General features: G+C 35.2%; 1 protein-coding gene across 1 annotated transcript in view; it reads left to right on the forward strand.

The window, feature by feature from the left end:
- SLCO1A2 (solute carrier organic anion transporter family member 1A2) overlaps nt 1–22,077 on the forward strand; it is a 52,282-nt gene extending 30,205 nt beyond the window's left edge. Inside the window, exons 12-15 of the mRNA XM_019938230.3 lie at nt 4,553–4,725; nt 10,401–10,465; nt 11,020–11,137; nt 17,118–22,077. Of these exons, the coding sequence (XP_019793789.2) occupies nt 4,553–4,725; nt 10,401–10,465; nt 11,020–11,137; nt 17,118–17,334 (573 nt within the window). The 3' untranslated portion in view covers nt 17,335–22,077. The remainder of the gene's footprint in view (nt 1–4,552; nt 4,726–10,400; nt 10,466–11,019; nt 11,138–17,117) is intronic.
- The last annotated feature ends 459 nt before the right edge of the window (nt 22,078–22,536 follow it).

Here is a 22,536-nt window from a genome sequence, read left to right on the forward strand (position 1 = left end):
TTTACTTCTTCTTTTCCGATTTGGATTCCTTTTCTTTCTCTTCTCTGATTGCTGTGGCTAAAACTTCCAAAACTATGTTGAATAATAGTGGTGAGAGTGGCAACCTTGTCTTGTTCCTGATCTTAGTGGAAATGGTTTCAGTTTTTCACCATTGAGGACGATGTTGGCTGTGGGTTTGTCATATATGGCCTTTATTATGTTGAGGAAAGTTCCCTCTGTGCCTACTTTCTGGAGGGTTTTTATCATAAATTGGTGTTGACTTTTGTTGAAAGCTTTCTCTGTATCGATTGAGATGATCATATGGTTTTTCATCTTCAGTTTGTTAATATGGTGTATCACATTGATTGATTTGCATATATTGAAGAATCCTTGCATTCCTGGGATAAACCCCACTTGATCATGGTATGTGATCCTTTTAATGTGCTGCTGGGTTCTGTTTGCTAGTATTTTGTTGAGGATTTTTGCATCTATGTTCACCGGTGATATTGGTCTGTAGTTTTCTTTCTTTGGGACATCTTTGTCTGGTTTTGGTATCAGGGTGATGGTGGCCTCGTAGAATGAGTTTGGGAGTGTTCCTCCCTCTGCTATATTTTGGAAGAGTTTGAGAAGGATAGGTGTTAGCTCTTCTGTAAATGTTTGATAGAATTCATCTGTGAAGCCATCTGGTCCTGGGCTTTTGTTTGTTGGAAGAATTTTAATCACAGTTTCAATTTCAGTGCTTGTGATTGGTCTGTTCATATTTTCTATTTCTTCCTGGTTCAGTCTTGGAAGGTTGTGCATTTCTAAGAATTTGTCCGTTTCTTCCAGGTTATCCATTTTATTGGCATATAGTTGCTTGTAGTAATCTCTCATGATCCTTTGCATTTCTGCAGTGTCAGTTGTTACTTCTTCTCTTTCATTTATAATTCTATTGAGTCTTCTCCTTTTTTTTCATGATGAGTCTCGCTAATGGTTTATCAATTTCGTTTATCTTCTCAAAGAACCAGCTTTTAGTTTTATTGATCTTTGCTATCATTTCCTTCATTTCTTTTTCATTTATTTCTGATCTGATCTTTATGATTTCTTTCCTTTTGCTACCTCTGGGTATTTTTTGTTCTTCTTTCTCTAATTGCCTTAGGTGTAAGGTTAGGTTGTTTATTTGAGATGTTTCTTGTTTCTTAAGGTAGGATTGTATTGCTATAAACTTCCCTCTTAGAACTGCTTTTGCTGCATCCCATAGGTTTTGGGTCATTGTGTTTTCATTGTCATTTGTTTCTAGGTATTTTTTGATTTCCTTGTTGATTTCTTCAGTGATCTCTTGGTTATTAAGTAGTGTATTGTTTAGCCTCCATGTGTTTGTATTTTTTACAGATTTTTTCCTGTAATTGATATCTAGTCTCATAGCGTTGTGGTCAGAAAAGATACTTGATACGATTTCAGTTGTCTTAAATTTACCAAGGCTTGATTTGTGACCCAAGATATGATCTATCCTGCAGAATGTTCCATGAGCACTTGAGAAGAATGTGTATTTTGTTGTTTTTGGATGGACTGTCCTATAAATATCAATTATCTCCATCTTGTTTAATGTATCATTTAAACCTTGTGTTTCCTTATTCATTTTCATTTTGTATGATCTGTCCATTGGTGCAAGTAGGGTGTTAAAGTCCCCTACTATGATTGTGTTACTGTCAATTTCCCCTTTTATGGCTGTTAGCATTTGCCTTATGTATTGAGGTGCTCCTATTTTGGGTGCATAAATATTTACAATTGTTATATCTTCTTCTTGGATTGATCCCTTGATCATTATGTAGTGTCCTTCTTTGTCTCTTGTAATAGTGTTTATTTTAATGTCTATTTTGTCTGATATGAGAATTGCTACTGCAGCTTTCTTTTGATTTCCATTTGTATGGAATATCTTTTTCCATCCCCTTACTTTCAGTCTGTATGTGTCCCTAGGTCTGAAGTGGGTCTCTTGTAGACAGCATATATACAGGTCATGTTTTTGTATCCATTCAGCCAGTCTGTGTCTTTTGGTTTGAGCATTTAATCCGTTTACATTTAAGTTAATTATCGATATGTATGTTCCTATTCCCATTTTCTTAATTGTTTTCGGTTTGTTATTGTAGGTCTTTTGTGTCTGTCCCCAGCGGCTAAGGTTTGTTCAGTGGGTTGTGTAGGGTTCCTGGTGGAGGGGAATAGTGCCTGTGTTCTGGTGGATGAGGCTGGATCTTGTCTTTCTGATGGGCAGGTCCACGTCTGGTGTGTGTTTTGGGGTGTCTGTGGCCTTATTCTGATTTTAGGCAGCCTCTCTGCTAATGGATGGGGTTGTGTTCCTGTCCTGCTAGTTGTTTGGCATAGGGTGTACAGCACTGTAGCTTGCTGGTCGTTCAGTGAAGCTGGGTCTTGGCGTTGACATGGAGATCTCCTAGAGATTTTCACCGTTTGATATTTCTTAGAGCTGGGAGGTCTCTTGTGGACCAGTGTCCTGAACTTGGCACTCCTACCTCAGAGGCACAGCCCTGACACCTGGCTGGAGCACCAGGATCCTGTCATCCACACAGCTCAGAATAAATGGGAGAAAAAAATAGAAAGAAAGTAGAAGATAAAATAAAATAAAGTAACATAAAATAAAATAGTTATTTAAATAAAAAATACTTATTAAAAAGTTTTTAAGTCATAAAAAGTAAAAAAAAAAAAAAAAGGAAGAAAGAAGAGAGCAACCAAACCAAAAACCAAATACACCAATGATAACAAGTGCTAAAAACCATACTTAAAAAAAAAACAAAAAAAAACTGGACAGACAGAACCATAGGACAAATGGTAAAATCAAAGCTATAGAGACAAAATCACACACAGAAGCATACACATACACACTCAACAAAATAGAAAAAGAGTTAAATATATATATATATATATATATCGTTGCTCCCAAGGTCCACCTCCTCAATTTTGGGATGATTCATTGTCTATTCATGTATTCCACAGAGGCAGGTACATCAAGTTGATTGTGGAGCTTTAATCCGCTGCATCTGAGGCTGCTGGTAGAGATTTCCCTTTCTCTTCTTTGTTCGCACAGCTCCGGGGCTCAGCTTTGGATTTGGCCCCGCCTTTGCGTGTAGGTCGCCTGAGGGCGTCTGTTCTTCGCTCAGACAGGATGGGGTTAAAGGAGCAGCTGCTTCGGGGGCTCTGGCTCACTCAGGCCGGGGGAGGGAGGGGTACGGAGTGTGGGTTGAGCCTGCGGCGGCAGAGGCCAGCGTGCCGTTGTACCAGCCTGAGGCGCTCCGTGCATTCTCCCGGGGGAGTTGTCCCTGGATCCCGGGACCCTGGCAGTGGCGGGCTGCACAGGCTCCCCGGAAGGGGGGTGTGGATAGTGACCTGTGCTTGCACACAGGTTTCTTGCTGGCGGCAGCAGCAGCCTTAGTGTCTCATGCCCGTCTCTGGGGTCCGCACTTTTAGCTGCGGCTTGCGCCCGTCTCTGGAGCTCCTTTAAGCAGAGCTCTTAATCCCCTCTCCTTGCGCACCAGGAAACAAAGAGCGAAGAAAAAGTCTCTTGTCTCTTCGGAAGCTCCAGACTTTTCCCGGACTCCCTCCCTGCTAGCCGTGTTGCACTAAACCCCTTCATGCTGTGTTCACACGGCCAACCCCAGTCCTCTCCCTGGGATCCGACCTCTGCAGCCCGAGCCTCAGCTCCCAGCCCCGCCCACCCCAGCGGTGAGCAGACAAGCCTCTCCGGCTGGTGAGTGCCGGTCGGCACCGATCCTCTATGCCGGAACCTCTCCGCTTTGTCCTCTGCACCCCTCTCGCTGTGCTCTCCTCTGCGGCCCCGAAGCTTTCCCCCTCCGCCACCGGCAGTCTCCGCCCGCGAAGGGGCTTCTAGTGTGTGGAAACCTTTCCTCCTTCACAGCTCTCTCCCACTGGTGCAGGTCCCGTCCCTATTCTTTTGTCTCTGTTTTTTCTTTTGCCCTACCCAGCTACGTGGGGGAGTTACTTGCCTTTGGGAGGTCTGAGGTCTTCTGCCAGCGTTCGGTAGGCGTAGGCGTTCTGTAGGAGCTGTTCCACATGTAGATATATTTCTGATGTATTTATGAGGAGGAAGGTGATCTCCACTTCTTACTCTTCTGCCATCTTGAAGTTCCACCTTCCAAATATTGATTCTTATTGAAACCTGGGAACATAAGAATTCAAAAAGGGTTGACTTTGTTCTGTTTGTGAAATAAACTATATTTTTTGAAATAAAACTTTGTTTATTGGTAAGTAAACATTTCAACTGAGCATTCTGAAACAAATTTTATTTGTCATATTTAGCATGTGGCAAAACAGCATGTGTTTCTAAAAAGCATGACTTTTAGGCAACAGAGCTATTGCAAATGTACTCAAATTTAGAAAGAAATACCCTTTTTCGGAAACCACCTTCTATGTTTTGTTTCACGAGATAATCCTGAGACACAATAAAGGATATGAGAACAAAGGGAATAAACTGTCTATCTTGACCTAATTGGGCATGCAGAAAATATTTGAGATTTGTATTCAAAACTTTCCTTCCTTAAATAGGATAATATATTATTTTTGACAGGTGTTCCAAAATTGTAGCTGCATTCAAACACCAGGAAATTCATCTGCAGTTCTTGGGCTATGTGACAAGGGACAGGACTGTTCCATGATGCTCCAGTACTTTTTAATCTTGTCGGTGGTCAGCAGTTTCATCTATTCTTTATCTGCCATCCCTGGATATATGGTTCTCCTGAGGTACAAGAATTATTTTCTTTATTTAGATTTATTTTTGGTTATTTAGTAAGGGAGCTTTTTCTAAGAAAGCCACTTAAGTCCACAGTATCTAAGAACCTGGTGCTCTATATATACCAGTTATTAAGATTTTCCCATTAAGCATTGTTGAATTTTACCAGATTTTAAAGTTAGCAATAAAAATGTTTATCTGTTGGTATTTCCCTCCCTATCTTTCCTACCTTATTTCTTAGAGTTAAATTAGTGAACCTCTCATTGTTTAACACAAGAAGAGACACATTTATATTTTAGGGTAAACCATATGAAATGATCATTTTCCTAGTACAGAGTGGTTGCCTAGCTGTCATTTCTTATAGTTCAACCTATAGGACAGCAGAGTTTAAAGCTGTCGGAAGTCTCAGGTTCACCAATTACTACCCACAGGGCAAAAGGCAGGTCAATTGATCTTTCTGAGCTCCTTTTATCTTTAATTAAAAAATGGATATATAATGAATGCTCAACTGTCTTATAAGGCTACTGTGAGACACAAACATTGAAGGGCTTACTGAAAATAGGAAATTGCAGAGCTAGGATTCAGACTTAGGTTTATTACATGTATTTTTCCAATTACAGCAGCTTCATGCCTTGTAAACAATTCTAAACATGCCTAGTAAGCAAAGTGCATTGTTTTCTCTTTTCTTCATCTTGAAGCAGAGTTAAGTTGATCATAATTCTCAGTTCATAGTTTATCCTAGGTGAGGTAAGGTTTCCCTCTTGTTTTATTTCACTTTATTTTAATTTTTTTCATTCCATTCCCCACTTCCTGTTACCACCAACATCTATATTAATATGATAGACATATGTTCTTAAATACGTATTTTCCTTTGTAAAATATTAAGTTTTTTGTGTATTGTGTTTTATATTCACACAGATAGTGTTGTGCCATAAATTTGTTTTGGTTCAAAAGGCACATGAATACATAAATTCACCAAGTACTGCTAGTACTTATGAGTTATTCTCGTACCATAAATGCATGGGAATTTCTACTTCCTTATAGCCTCACCAGCACTTAGAATTATTGAACTTTCTGACTTTGACTCTTCCAATGGGTGTAAAATGGTAGCTCACTGATGTTTTAATATGTGATTTCCTAATTCAATGAGTTTAAGAATTTCTTCAAACTTTTTTCTAGCTATTAATGCTTCTGCTTCAAGATGCTTATTCATTATTTTTGCCCATTTTCATTATAATTCCTATACTTTTCTTGGTGAACTATAGACATTAATGAAATATTGTTTACTTGCTACAATTATCTTTTCCTGGTCTCTCATCTTTCCTTTGAATTTTTTCATAGTATTTTTTATGAAATTAAATCCTAAATTTTGTTGTAGTGAAATCTAACAATTTTCTTGCCTTAGGGTTTGTGTATTGGGGAGTCACATTTCAAAAGGGTTCCCATATTCCTAATTTATAAAAGTATTCCCCTAAATTTTATCCTACCAGCTATACAGCTTTACCTAGTTCTTTAAGTCATCACAAGTCTATCTTTATGTGTGGCTCAAGAGAGAGAGATATTCAGTGTTATTTTTCTCCAAAAAATTAAGTAGCTTTCCCAGCATCATAGCACAAATGAGAGGTCTTTATTCCATTGATTTGTGGTGTCATCTTTATCGTACTTAAAGTTTTTATATAACATGGGCCATTTTCATTCTTATTCTGTTCCACAGTTTATTTGTTCTCATACCAGTGACATTGCATATGTTAATGTCTCATACAGTAGCTCTTCCTCACCCACCCAACACTTTCACCTTCACTCTTCCTTTATTCTTTTCTTCCTAAATTGATTTAGCTATCAATGCATGGATCTTTATACTCACATATGAATTTGATTGTATGGATTCTATATATTAATTGGAGAAACTCTGACATCAAATATTTGTGAACATGGAATATTTTTCCATTTATTTGAAATTTCCTTTATAGATACTACACACACACACATATAATATGTATATACACACACAAAATGTCACCATGTACAATTGCAAATATATATGTACCCATATATATCCAAACATACATATATGGACATGTACTTATTTGTAATTTAACATGGTGTTATTTTCTTTTATATTTTCTAGTTGGTTATTGTTGGTTTAGAGGAATGCTGTTGATTTTTTAAAGTTTACTTTTTATCCAGCAACTTTTCTTATTTTTCTAATAACTTGTTGATTTTGTTAGGTTTTCTATGTAGAAATATGTGCACATATGGAGAGTTTTATCTCTTCACTTCCAAACCTTACACATCTTAGGTTTTAAAACTTTTCTTACAGCATCAGCTTGGACCTCCAAAACTGTGTTAAACTATTTGGTGATAGTGAGTATTCTTGTTCTTTTCTAATTTTAATGGAAACCATGTAAAATTTTTCCATTAAATATGATGCTTGCTATAGATTTTTAGTATGAGTTTTCATCTAGTTTCTGAGTTTTTAATAATAGAATCAGTATTCAACTATCAATATATTTTTCTTCATCTAGGAAAAAATTTACATATAATCTTCCAACTCAGTACTTTTAGTGTAGTGGAAAAAAGTGATAGGTTTTTTCTACATTGAACTGCTTGCATATCTAAGAAAAACCATACTTAATCACAATATTTTTTATATATGATTTGATTTAGATAATAATTTATTTAAAATTATTATATCTATGTTGATAAGTAAAACGTACCTTTTATTTTCTATTGTTTTTTGTTTGTTTTTTTTGGAATCTTTCTAGGCCCACAAAATAAATTAATAAATTTTCTATTTTTAAACTTCTGGAACAACTTGCATTAAATATCTGTTTGTTGAAAGTTTTATGAATTCACCTGTAAAACTATTTGTACTTTGGGCTTATTTGGTCAGTGATACTTGGTTATTATTTTCATTTATTTAATGTTAGTGTCTATTCACATTTTCCATATCTGCTTACACCAGTTGTATACTTGTTAGTGTATGGTGTTTATAATATTCTTTTATCATTCTGATATTCTCTGATATATATATATATATATATATCAGAGAATATATATATATATATATATATATATTTCTTTTTTAAAGAACCAGTTTTTGGCTTTGATAATCTTTATTTCATCTATTTCTGCTCTTTATTTTATTTATTTAAAAATTTTTTTCCTTTTGGGCTTGCTTTATTTTTCTTTATTCAACTATTTGAGTTTAACACTTAGATAATTTGCTCATTTTGATTAATGTAAATAAAATCATACATTTCCTTGCAAGTATTGCTTTAGTTATATCTGAACTAGTATTTTCCATGAAGCTTACTTCTAACTCTTTTGTAATATCTTTTATGTTTGCTCCACCACACAAAAATTTATTTATGTGTTATATAATTTCCATATCTATGAGAAATTTCTGTAGGTATCCTTTATTATTGTTATTTCATTTTCATGTTCAGAGAATATAATCTGACAGATGTGGGGTTTGGGGGGAAATATTGAGGCTTTCTTTGGGGCATAATGCATGTTCAATTTTTGAGTGTTTCATGTGTTTCTGAAAAGAAAGTGTAACTTCTGCATTTTGGATATACAATTTCCATATTTCTTGGATTGAAGTTAATCACTGTGTTATCTAAATTTTGTAGATCTATGCTTGTTTTTGGTCTGCTTAATTCAACAGTTTTTTGAAGATGGATGTTAAAATCTTTTAAAATTGCTGATGTATTTCTTCCTATAATTCTGTCAGTTTTTTAATTTATATATTTGGAGGCTATATTGTAGGATGTAAATGTGTCTTTATCATTATACTTCTATTATTAGCAGCACTTAATTTTCTTCTTTATCTTTTAGTCATTTCTTTCATGCAATTCTATTTTGTCTCTTATTAAAATTGCAGTACTGGCTTTCTTTTGGTTCACTGCTTCCTGTTACACCTTTTTCCTTCCCTTTCTTTTCAATCTTCAATCTTCTATTTCACTTTATAGACAATATGCTAGATCTGATTTTGTAATTTCAGATTGGTGAGTTTAACCCACTTATATTTATTGTAATTAATGTGATAGGGCTCTTTTGCCACTTTATTTCATATATTCTATTTATTTGACTTTTTGCTTCTGTTTTTGCTTTCCATTGTATTTATTGGATTTTCTTCTGCTGCTTTAAAAGTCAAATCTTTCCAATGGCTAGCCTGATTATTGAAATTCTTAGCTACATTTCTGTTTTACTTATCAATTTCAAAACTTTTCAGTAATAATATCTACTTTCTATTAAGATGAATACTTAATCATGCTCTCATATCTCTTCATATCTTTACTCTCTTCCTCCAGCTCTTGCCAAGATCACATTGTTGGATTTAACACCTGAATTTTTATGGATATACTTATGCTTTTCTCTATTTTTGTGGAATCTTCCTGGATCTCCTACCATGATGGTATAGGGATGCAACATCTATGCTACTCTGCCAGTTTTCAAGAACTATTTTAATTTCTCTCAGCATTTTCCCATAATTTGAATTTTAATTTTTCTTTCTTATTTCTGGATTCTAGAATTAATGTTGTTATCAATGTCAAATAGTGACAGCATTTGGAGAACAGTTTAAACTGTTTACAATTTCTTAGCTATAAGGATTTCATACTTTTGTGAGATCATAAGGTGGTATATTAGAAATAGAGGAGAAAGAAAAATTCTTCAGTGAAATTTAAAGGCCCTATTTTCTGTATTAAATGGTAACTATGGGAGCAAGAGGGTCATGCTAGGTCTCCTGGCTTTTCTTACTTCCTTCTCAGTAAAATCCTTGATGCTGTCTAAATAACCTACTTGTTAGATAGATAATGACCAGATCAACTGTATTTCAGTCTATGATGCTGAAGAGTTATTTGAATTGGTAAAATATTTATGCCAAGAAAATGCCAATAATATGATGTTTTTGCTAAAAATGTACTACGTCCTTTTGTGAAGAAAGCTGCTTTCATTTTCTCAGCTTTGAGTTAATCAAAGAAGGGAAGGGAATACAGAGGAACTCTCCAAGTGAATTCTTGGAGCAGGTAGCCATGCTGCTGATGAAGTGAGTGGAGCACAAAAAGTGCCATTGGGGAATTATAGTCTTCATTTCTACTCATAGGAATTTCAGGCAACAGTGAAAACATCAGGGAATTTCTGGAGAGAATGGAGGAATCTATGCCACTCTTGAAAAGATACCAAGTCACTTAAAATATGTTTGCTTTGGATTTTTTTCATCACTTTCCTTTGAAAATTTTTATTCTGGGTTTCTTTTCTCCTTACATTTATTTTTTTAAATTCTTGGCTTTTCTGTATTTTGTTAATAGAAATAATTTAAATACACCTAGGTTGTACTGTTCTTGTTTTAGGCTAAAGTTTTAACCATCAGAATCAAGAAATACTATTCAAGAAGAGGATAGTGGGGTAGAAATCAGCTGATATGAAACATTTTCTTCCTTGATAACTTTATGATAGAAATGAATGAGCAAAAAGTGATGGATAAAATGCCAAGGACCAGAGGTGGGGCTCCTGTGAAGGTTATGAACTGGATAATCAGGCCTTGAATAACCAAGACCTGAGCAGGCAGGAAAATTTTCTAAGGCTCAGTGTGTTACTAGCACACAAAGAGTTCTTTTAAGAAACTGTGGTAGATTTTAAATGTCTACTTTTTAAATTTATGAATTCATTTATTTTTTAGGTGTATCAAGCCTGAAGAGAAGTCTCTTGGTGTGGGATTACATGCATTTTGCACAAGGGTATTAGGTAAAAATAGTTATTTTTCCCAACATCACATCAGACCACTATTAAATACTAAGTAGATGAAACCACTCCCTCAGAGTAACAGTCTAGCAAATATCCCTTCTGCTTGTAAACAGCACTTTGTAATTAGTGTGAGAATGAAGAACAAAAAGAAATAGAGAACTTCTCTTTTTTATTTGAAAAAGACCTATCTGACCTTAATTCTACTTTTCATCAATGCAATTTGAAAAGCAAAGGAACAGGAAATGCTTTGTTAAAGTATAATGTGCATGTGATTGGCCCAAAACATTGCAGAAAAAAAATGTAAAGAATCATTAATTCAGTGTTTTTCTCTACTGATGATTTTTATTTTGCATTTATCCTTCAGATTACTTATTTTTTATAATCTAAAAACTTTACAGTAAAAGTAACTTCCAGTTTCTAAAAGTAAAATTTAAAGCAATAGATGTATATTTTGTTAAACTTTATTTGTTCTATGAATAAAGTTAAAATGTTTCCAAACAAAATATATCTTCTTACCTTGCTAATGGATTCTTCTTTCTCCCTTTTAATTGTAGCTGGAATTCCCGCACCTATATATTTTGGAGCTTTAGTGGACTCCACATGTTTACACTGGGGTACTTTGAAATGTGGTGAGTCAGGGGCATGTAGGATATATGATTCCACCAACTTCAGGTAAAGATAATTTTTTAAATTGCTTTCTAAGCATAGGCAGTGTGTAAAACGGTACCATTCATATCTAACATTTTCTTTGTCAAGGGACTAGATTACTTTTGCCTTTGTTTCCAGAATAGATAGTGGTACTGTATCTCCAATTCTTATTTATATACTAGAATTTTATTTCCTCAGTATTTTCAAAGTACTTGATAAATATAAGCATGGGTGGCTTTCAAAAGCTTGTTCCTTAAATTGGTTGCAATCAATATATTGTTGAAGGTCATGGCTGTACAAAAGCTACCTATCTAAATTATATTACTCTCAAGTATCCCCATTTAATCCTACATCGTTTCAACATCTTACTAGGTTAAATCCTTACTTCCTTTCACTATCCACTTCTGAGCTCTAAAATGGTATTTTTTCTCCCTTATTAAATTTCACTGGCACAATATTCTTCATGTCTCTTAAAGCTTTATTTTTTTTTTAATAACAGACCTGATTTTGAACAAACCTCATATGATAATATTAACCTGTTTTTTAACAAAACTCTTCCATTTTTCTCTTTTTATGTTCACATTCTTTTCCATTTGGAGACCTGGATTTTGTTTAAATTTATATTAATTTCTCCTTATGGGGCGGTAAGAAAACTCATTTTCTAAAAATGATTTAGCATTATTTAAAATAGTCTAAGGTCTTCTCTTGATCAGTAAAAGGATATATGTCAAGAACTGTGAAGAGAGCAGACAGAATGTGATTCATGTTTTCATCAGTTCCCCTTTCCCCTAAAGTTCCACAGGGGTAATATGGAGGTGGGCACAGATACATACTGTGCATGCAATGGGTTTGCATCACAATTGAGGAAAGCCAAGGATCCCTAGTGTAGGTTGGCCCCATCCTGCTGCTTTGATTCCTGTTTATAGTAGCTTTGATTAAATGATATTTCAGACAAAATTATTATATTTGGTACCATCCTCTGTCAGTCAGGTGAATTAGAGTGACCAATGAAGTGTACTCATGAGAAAATTCATCAGAAACTAATACAATGTAGAAACAAGAGTTACATGTTGATAGACAGTTCTTCATGGGTTCCTTGAATTTTGGCATATCTTGTCAGCAGAAGCTTTTGTTCTGAACTATCTTTTCAAAGATGTTTGAACAGTAAGTGACTTTGGAAGATAAAAATGGTCTTTTCCTCTGGAGCAGAGTTTTCTGTCCAGGATGATAAAGGTAACATCCCCCTCTGGGGCAAATGTTGGCAGATTTGCTTGCAACCCATTTAAATGATAGGGATTTCCTAAACTCAGGTTGCTTAGCTGTGACCCGAACGCAGTGTGTGCACAACATCCACCTGGGTCTCCTGTGTCCCCACTTCGGGACTTGGGGGGTGAAAACTAACCTGAACATGAAGCTTGTGCTGATTGCTGTAAAAAAGTCCTTTGTCTCTGACCAAGGAGGCTTGTACCTTCTGCCAGTTTCCATGCAGCTATGGCAGGCTAACTTGTTAGCTTAAAATCCAGGTAAGATCTAGGACTCTTTTACAATTCTTGAGAACAAAATACTGATTAACTTAAAAATTGGCCAAAAATGTAAGGATGATCACTTCCATTTATTACCATCTAATGAAAAGTGGGGAAAGGATTAAGGAAAATTTGATGGAAGTAAGGCATAGGAAAATAAAAACACACAAAATAATTGAAAATAAAGCCTAAATATACCAGGTTTCACAATAATTGTAAACCAATTGAACTCGCTTCTTAAAAGATAATGCCTTTCATATTGAAGTTTTCCAAATTCCAGCTACATGTTGTTTACAAGAGAGAGCCTAAAAATACAATGCAAAGAAAGGTTGAAGATAAAGGTCAGAAAATGTATACCAGACAAATATTAAATCAAGCTTCTGTGGTTATATTAATGACTGTAAGACAAAGTAGAATTTAAAGTGAAAAGAATTAATAGAATTAAAGAAGGGTATTACTTAATAATAAAAAAAGCACTTCACCAAAAATATATAACAATCATGAATCCATATAAATCTGTCAACATAAACTCAAATATATAAAACAAAAATTCACAAAATTACAAGAAGAAATCTACAATTAGGAAAATTTCAACACACTTCTACAACAAGTGAATATAAAATACAGATGAAAAATTAGTGAGAATATAGAAGATTGAACCATCCAATTGGGCAAAAATTATCTATTGGTAGATATATCGTGATTTTTTTTTTTTTATTTGCGGTACGTGGGCCTCTCACTGTTGTGGCCTCTCCCGTTGTGGAGCACAGGCTCCGGACGTGCAGGCTCAGCGGCCATGGCTCACGGGCCCAGCCACTCCACGGCATGTGGGATCTTCCCGGACCGGGGCACGAACCCGTGTCCCCTGCATCGGCAGGTGGACTTTCAAACACTGCGCCACCAGGGAAGCCCTATCATGATTTTTTTTAACCCAACTAACAGCAACCATGGGAAAATAATGCAAACCTCATTGTAAAAGAGATTTAAAAAGAAACCCTTTTGCACGTTATTGCTGTGATTCTAAGGACGGAATAAGATACAGATACACCCAAGAACTAGACCGAGTGATCTACTCCCTCTGTGATTATTCCCAGTATCACTATGAAAAGAACTAGGAAAGGCCTAAGAACCTGGGGGACAGGTAAAAGCAAAGGGAGAATGATCAAATTTGGAGGAGTAAATACAGAGAAATAGAACAGCAAAGAAAACCAAAATAAACAAAGAACAACAACAAAATACTCAAGAAGAGCTTGTAAACTGAAATGTTAAAATACATGAATAAATCCAACAGTAAGAAAGACAAGCACATAAACTACCAATTGAAACATGACTTGATTCCAGATTAAATTTAATCTAATATAAGAATCTGACAAAGACTTTAAAATAAGTATGTTTAACCAGCTCGATAGATTTAAAAATAATAAATTGATGGCATAATGCCCATTAAAAAATGAATAAGAAATTATGAAAAAATTCTAGCAGAAATAAGAATATCAAAAAGAACTCTTGGAAATATTAGAGATTAAATGGATAGCAGTGAAATAAAAAGAATCCTAAATACATAATAAATTTCAAGTCAACATAAGATAAGAATTGGTGAAATGGAAGAGAGTACAGAAGAATTTATCTAGAATGTAAATCAATGATTTGAACTGATTCAACAAAAATGAACTACATAAGTAATGTTAAAGACCAATTAGCAATTAAAGGATATATCTCAGAAATTTTCTAGAACAGAGAATAGAGGAAATGGCAGAGATAAAAAGAACTAATGGCTTAGAATTCGTTAGAATTTAACAGAGTCATACATTTTCAGATCAAAAGTGCACCTCAAATGCCTAATGGAATAAATTAATAGACATATCAGAGTGAAATTACAAATGCTCAAGATAAAGAAAAAACATGAACACTACCCAGAGAAATAAACATGTGGCTTATAAAGAAATAACAATTAGACCAATAGCAGATAGGTCATCAACAACCATAGATCCTAATATCTTTATGATCCTTATTGCTTTGGGTTTGGGTTGAAACAAAAACACAAACCAGAGAGCAAGAAATAATCAAATGTGACTACGTATAAAATTTTTAAAAATGTTTGCAACAGAAAACACCATAGACAGTGAAGAATGATAGAACAGAAACTGGAAGCATCTGGAACTCTCATACACTGCTGGCGGTGAATAAAAACTATTGAAAAGAACTTTTGGGCAATATTTACCAAGCTGCATCCTCTAAGATGCTTACACGTATTTTAGAGAAACTCTTGCTCACATGCACAAGGAGACATGGCAACAAAGGTTTGTTGCAGTTTTGTTGATATTTAAAAACATTTGAACAAAAGTGTCCCACAGGAAAATGGATAATAAGCCGTGGTGTGTTTGCTACGGAACTCAGGTTCAGCTGCTAGCCACTCAAAAGCCAATACACTGAGAGGCAGTGTCAGTAGAAAGGAAAGGTGCTTTAGTCAGAAAAGCTGCCAATCTGGGGAGAAGGTGGACTCGTGTCCAGAGACCAACTCCGAAGATTCTGCTTAGCCATGACAGTTTTTAAAGGAAAAAGTGTTGGGGGGGAGGGGGAGGGTGGGAAGAATCTCAGTGAATCATGGAGGCAGGAGATTGTTCTGCATCATTCCCACCGAGTGCAGACTGGCTGACTGTATCTTCGGATGTTATCTTGCCTGAATGATCTGCCTGCAGGATTGCTAAGCAAGCTGTTGGGAGCAGAGAGCTAACCATTCTTTATCTATTTAATTCTTCACTCTTACTTCTTTTTAACTAGGAAAAGAATCAACAGGCTAGGCAAAGCATGGTGTGCGTTAAAGAAAGCGTTAAGTCAGGAGTTAGTTTTAATTGTTTAGTGATTTCATTCCTATAATTAGGGTTTTAAAGTTAGAGGGGGACAGAAATGGGTAAACAGGAAAAGGGCAGAAGAGTTGCTTTCATGTTCATACATCACAGTGTTGTTCAACAGTTAAAAATAAATGATGTAGAACTACATGTATGAGCCTAGTTTTAAAATGGTGGGCTGATAGAAAAACTTTCAAAATAAAAATATAGTATTATGCCAATTATTTAAAATGTAAAAATATATACAATAATTGTATAAATTATGAATGGATACATGCATACTTTGTAAAGCTATAAAAATAAACTAGGAACAAAATCCATAAAATTCAACATAGTGTTACACCTGGGATGGGTTAGAATGTAGTAGGATCACAGGAATTAAATATTTTCTTTTAACCTGGTCTGAAACAAAAATGGCAAAATTTAATCATTTAAAAAACCTGCATGGTGAGTACAAATATGCTTAACTCTTTTTTTCCTGAATTCTTGAAATGTTTCCTAATAAAAGAAAATTTTAGAAGTAGAACATGAATATAAGAAGCAGAAATTAATAAATAGACTACACACCATAGAGGTAACCCCAAAAAAGCTGTGTTTTCTAAAAGATTGAAATATAATAATAACAATAATCTGGAAAGGCAAAGAAAGAGAAGAGGCATAAATAAACACTATTAGGAACTAAAAAGGAAATGTAAGTACAGATACTTAGGAATTTTATACATAATAATTTGGAAACACGTTAAATAGTTTTCTAGATTAATATGTATTATCAAATTTTACTATAAATATATAGAAAACATGAATATTTTCATAGCCATTTAAAAAATTTGAATCAGTCAAAAATTCTCATCTTCCAAAGACATCAAGTCCGGAAGCTTTTAAGGCAAGTATTACAAACCTTCAATGAACTGATGATTCCTGCATTATACAAGTTATTCCTAGAAACGGAAAAAGAGGGAAAATTTCCCAATTCATTTTACAAAGCTAGTGCAACCTTGATATTGACATTAGACAAGTTCAGTATAAGGAAAAAAGTATAAGCTGATTTTACTTGTAAATATACATGCAAAAAATTGTCAAATTGAATCCAAAAAGATATAAAAACTAACAAATAGAGTTTGTTATAGAATTATAATAATAATCTTGGATATTCTGCTAATTACGTACAGAAAAATGATTTAGTGATATTTTACAAATTCACAACTAAAACTCTGAGCAAACTCAAAAGAGGAGAAAGAAACTTCCTTAACCTGATTAAGATCATCTAAGAAAACACAGGAGTAAATATTATAATTAGTGGTGATTTTTGGAAGCATTCTTATTAAATATTGAAATAAAACTGCTATCCCTGTCAGTATTAAATTTAAGTTGAGGAGTCTATTCAATGTAAAAAGATAAAATAAAAACAGTAACAAAAGATTAGCAAAGAGGGAAATAAATTTCGATCATCTGGATAAAAAATCCTAAAACTCATTTTAACAAACATTAGAATTCATAAGTGAGTTCATGAGGTTAATTCATAAGGTTGACGTGCAAAACAATTAGCTGCTGCTCTCCTTATGAGAGTAAAATATTAATAATTAACTATATGCAAAACTATAAGTTTTAATATGTTTTAACTTTTTTTGATAGATACATCTACCTTGGATTGCCAGCAGTGCTAAGAGGATCAAGCTATATTCCAGCCTTTTTAATCCTCATTATTTTGAGGAAGTATCGTCTACCAGAGGAAAATGCCTCTTCAGAAACTATGCTTGAGGCCAAGTTTACAGGGAAGGAAAATGAGGGCAAAGAGACGGACCAAAATTCCAAAGTTTTGAATGATGATGAATTGAAAACTAAACTATAATGCTCTTTTATATCATGCTTCGCAGAATTGGAGAACACACTACAACTTAATTGTTTTTAAAATCAATAGAGGTACTTACTGCAGGTAATATTTCCTTGTCTTTAAGAACCTCAACATTTTTCTTTACTCAAGGTAAAAAAATGTTCACTAATGGTATTTCTGAAGGAACAGTGGCATTTGAGATTTTCCTCAGAGGGACATTTATAAACAACCTTCAAAGTAGGATATTAGAACCAGCTTTATTTTTATGTTAACTTGTTAAAACAGCAATTTCTCTTTTCACTCATGCAAAATAAGGGCATATTTCCCAAATCTTTTCCACATGATGCTAAAAATTTCCTATTATGAAAATCTATTTAATTCCATTGAATTTCTGCTTTGATATCAGGATTATTTCAAGACTGAAATTCTTATCTTCTTATGTGAATATTTAAGTATTTTATTCAAATTTATCACTTCATGTGAAAGAAGAGTAAATCTTTTAAATCTATTTTGGAATTGTTCTTTACCTCTTCCTATTCATTCCAGACATGATTCTTTTAAAATAGATTACTCACTAATATGCCATCACTTGATTTCAATTCATTCCCTGCTTTTTGACTCATGTCATATATTTGCTCATTTTGTTCAGAGTACTGACAAACTTAATCAGGTAATTAAAAATCATGTAGCAAAGATTGTTGGATTTTTTTCAGCAATTCAATGGCAACTGAACTCTCTCTTAAAAACAAATGTCTAAGTCAAAGTGTGAAAGGTCAATATTAGAAAATCACTAGTCCTTTTTTTTCAGTATTTTTTAATTAATTAATTTATTTATTTTTGGTTGCATTGGGTCTTTGTTGCTGTGCATGGGATTTCTCTAGTTGCGTCGAGCAGGGGCTACTCTTGGTTGCGGTGCGCGGGCTTCTCATTGCAGTGGCTTCTCTTGCTGCAGAGCATGGGCTCTAGGTGCGTGGGCTTCAGTAATAGTGGCACGTGGGCTCAGTAGTTATGGCTGGCGGGCTCTAAAGCGCAGGCACAGTAGTTGTGGTGCATGGACTTAGTTGCTCCGCGGCATGTGGGATCTTCCCGGACCAGGGCTCGAACCCATATCCCTTGCATTGGCAGGCGGATTCTTCCCACCAGGGAAGTCCCGAAAGACACTAGTCCTTAAAGGCTGTTTGTATTGCCAGATGTTATCCAAAAAATCAATTTCCCAGATTCAGGAGGCCTCCTTAGTCTAATGTTTATGTCACCCAACGTGTCCTAAGTTAGAACACAAACACAAATTTTCTTTATGTCCTCTTAGAGAATGAAGTGTTTAAAAAGTAGCTTCTGTTATGGAACTGAGGTTAAGAAAATTCAAGATGTACATTTAAAACTAGATCTACCCTTATTATTATTTTGTAGCTTAGGGATACAATAAAAGTATGAAAGGATTTTAGAGACACAAGAGGCCTTATGGGTGATATGAAGTTTCTGGTTCAAGAGAATAGAATGAACAGCCATGTTTATCTACTTCTTATTCTCCCTCCCACTGAAAGGACAGTCAATATAGATGCAATGATAGAACTCCCTTAAGGGTGAGGAAGATGTGGAGAGGGAGGATTGGAGAAGTGGTTGTCAATATACTCTGATTATTTATGTGTCATATAAAGGGAATGGGAGTGTCTCCAGGGATAGAACAGGGTGGCAGGAGCTGTCATTCAGGATGCACTTAGAAGGAGCCTGGGATGTAGGTAGGAACCTCTGAGTTGAAAGTTCAAAGAATACAAGTTAGACAGAAAATAGACCACAAGCTAGACAGGAAATAGGCCAGTTAACTGAGGGACTGTCTATGTATACTTTGCAGACCAATATGATTTCCTGAGAACTGGATACATCATTTAAGGAAAAAGCAACAGAGAGGACTGGGTAGAACAGGTTTGGGGGGGGAAGATTTAAGAGTTCAGTTCTCTGCTCACGAAGTCTGAGACTTCATCAAGACTGTGATTCAAGACAGGAACAGTGTTGACACTGGAGAGAGGAGCTAAAACCATTGGAAGTGAGGAGTTCCAACTCAGGGGACGTGTGGCAGATGAGGGACAGTTCTGTGTTAGGGTCAGATGACATGAAACTTGGAGCTGCTTTATTTGGGAAGGGAGGAAATGGGGAGAATGCTCTGGAAGCTAAAAGAGGAGCAAGAACTCACCCTATATCCAGAGAGTTGTGAGAAAAAGTCAACAGTTACCACATGAGATGCTTTTGGGGGAAGCATTGTCCTCAGGAGAAACCCAGATTTTGGTGAGGCTGCAGCCGTGAAGAGAATGCTGGTTTATGAGTTTGAGAATATGGACAGTTTTGGAGATGAGGGACTCTGAGTTCCAGGGGACAAACTGAAAGGGGGCAGATTTCAAAATTGGAGTCTGAGAGAAAAAGTTGATAAGAGGTATATGGAAATTAGAGAATGAAAATTAGAAGAAGGGGAATGAGAGATCATCTGGAATTCTGGGACTTTTTAGGTAACTGACATAATGAGGTTAGTCCTGATAGATTTCAAGACAGATAGTGTTGGTGACACTGTGAGTGTCAAAATTAGGAGGGGTCATGACTGGGCTTCCTCATGACCCCTTGTCATGGAGGCAAACTGGAGAATCAAAATCTTACTTGAGTACCTGTGGGTCTTTCTTGACTTCTATTGATGGGTTTAAGTTGATCAGAGAAAGCTGAGTCTTAACTCTGTGCACAGTTCACCCACTTGAATACCCTCAGTGGAGCAGGGTAGGCCCAGAGAGACATGATTTTGCACCCAGTGTCTTGGGCTCACTCTTATCGCCTGCTGGGAATGATGGCATTTTAGTCTAGGGTTCTCTCTAGACACTTCTTGGTGGAGGAAAGAAAATCAGAGAAAGTGGGTATTGGAGTGCTCTGTGACCTCTCCTGACCTCTGTTGTTCAAGTCCATGAGGCCTAGGGAAGTCAGTTATTATTCTGAGCATTTGTCCTCCCTCAGGATAGGGTAGAAGTAAAGGCACAGCAGACGGAAGTAGAGGAGAGAAACAGCAGGAAAACCGGTAGTGGGAAGTCTAGGATTGTTCATTGTCTTATTTAATACTGTGAGGAGTCTAGGTTTATGGAATTAGAAATGGTTTAATATATTATTTATAATTCTCAATATAACTGATATTTATGGGAACTTTAAAAATAAGTACATAGAAAAACCACAAAAATTGGGAAAAAACATGAAGGAGGAATTCTTCATATTTTATAGCATGGAGTTAAAATATATTTTAAGCTTAATAAATTTAGATAAAATTGGCAAACACATCTTATCAGAACTGCTGAGAAGTGGTTGTCTGTGTAGCGTTGGAAGCAGGAAGAAAAGCAAAGAACAATGCATTTGCCTTTCCTTTTTGCCCCTTTTGTACTCTGATTTCTTTTCTCTTTTGCATGTAAAATACAATGAAAAAAATTTCATAAAGAATACACATCAGCAAAAACAATAATAATAAAAGAAATAAAATAGGGCATTTTATAGAAAGGGAAGAACTGAGTCCTCCAATTGTGAGATTTTCAAAGGTTCTCCAATGGGTGTTCATTTATTTACTTATTATTTTAGTTTATTTTTTAACATCTTTTATTGGAGTATAATTGCTTTACAATATTGTGTCAGTTGCTGCTGTATCACAAAGTGAGTCAGCTATACATATACATATGTCCCCGTATCTCCTCCCTCTTGCATCTCCCTCCCACCCTCCCTATCCCACCCCTCTAGGTGGACACAAAGCACTGAGCTGATCCCCCTGTGCTATGTGGCTGCTTCCCACTAGCTATCTATTTTACATTTGGTAGTGTATATATGTCCATGTCACTCTCTCACTTCGTCCAATGGATGTTTATTGAGCAATTTTTTTCTTGTTTCTGTCCTTTGTTCTAAAGGATATGTGTCTTGGTGTGTGTATGTAAGGAAGGTGGTGATGAACTAAGTTGTAGGCCTTAAAATTCAAGTGGGTGTCATTTTATTAGGGTGAATAAATATATACAGAAAACAATGACAGAATGACAAATAACAGCACAAGGTAATTTCAAACCCTATGGACATATGGTGAGTCACTAAGTAATCAGAGATTTTTGCAAAAACTTCCCAATCTGTTTTTGGGAAACATTACAGAAGCATGCTAATTGGTAAGGGATTTCTTTCCAAAAGAAGAAGACAAAGCTTTCTAGGAAGACATTTTGCCCTTTTTCCTTCTTCCTTCTGGAACTGAAGATATTAGGCCTCAAGGAGGAGCAAGAAGCCATCTTGCCACCAAGAGGCAAAAGCATAGGGATGAAAGATGATGAAACACGGTGTAGCAGGAAGACAGTGAGAGCCAGGCCACCAGCAGTGGAAGGGCTGAGTTTTGCAGGCTTTTAAGTTTACCAAATGTGAGAGGAAGGCCTATAAAAAATTTCAAAATGATGAATACATAATAAAATTAAAAGTGATAATTTACTTAGAATGAGAACAAAAAAATCACAAGTTCCATATGATATGCTTTCAGACATGATCATGATTTCTTTTTTTAAAAAAGCACTACTGCAAACATTAGAGTTAAATGGGATATTTAATTTTAATAAAGCTTTCCTGCTGACGTTGGGAGTGAGAAGGAAATGGCTACTATTGCCATTTCTATTCAACATTATGTCCTAGCCACAGAAATGGGAAGAAAAAGAATTAAAATTTGTAAGGATAAGAAAAGAAACAAAAAATAAAACTATCAGTGACACGTTTGTATTGCAGAAAATCCACAAGTTACTATAGATGAGCTATCAACGTGATTAAGTGAATTTTAAGAAAGTTCACTGGTTACAAGGGCAGTCCACAAAATCAAATGCAGCTGTTCATATATCAATAGCAATTAGGAAATGATATTAGTAAAGCATATTATTTAGTGTAGCATCAAAAAAACACAAAAAACAAAAAATAAAACCACATTGAAATCCTAGCAATAAATCTTATTGTGTCTAAGACCTCTATCCCCAATACTGCAAAGCAGTATTCAAAGAAATTAAGACCTACATCATGTTCATTTATTGAGAGATTTAATATTTTAAGGATGTCGGTTCTCCCAAATTTTATCTATAAGTTCAGTGAAATCTCAGACAAAATCCCAGTCGTTTTTGAAATGTGGATATTGACAAGATTAATTTGGCCTTTACATGGAAATGTAAAGGGCCAAGAAGAAATCAAAGCAATCTTGAA

The sequence above is a fragment of the Tursiops truncatus genome, chromosome 11 (genome assembly GCF_011762595.2).
Source record: "Tursiops truncatus isolate mTurTru1 chromosome 11, mTurTru1.mat.Y, whole genome shotgun sequence".
NCBI classification, from domain to species: domain Eukaryota; kingdom Metazoa; phylum Chordata; class Mammalia; order Artiodactyla; family Delphinidae; genus Tursiops; species Tursiops truncatus.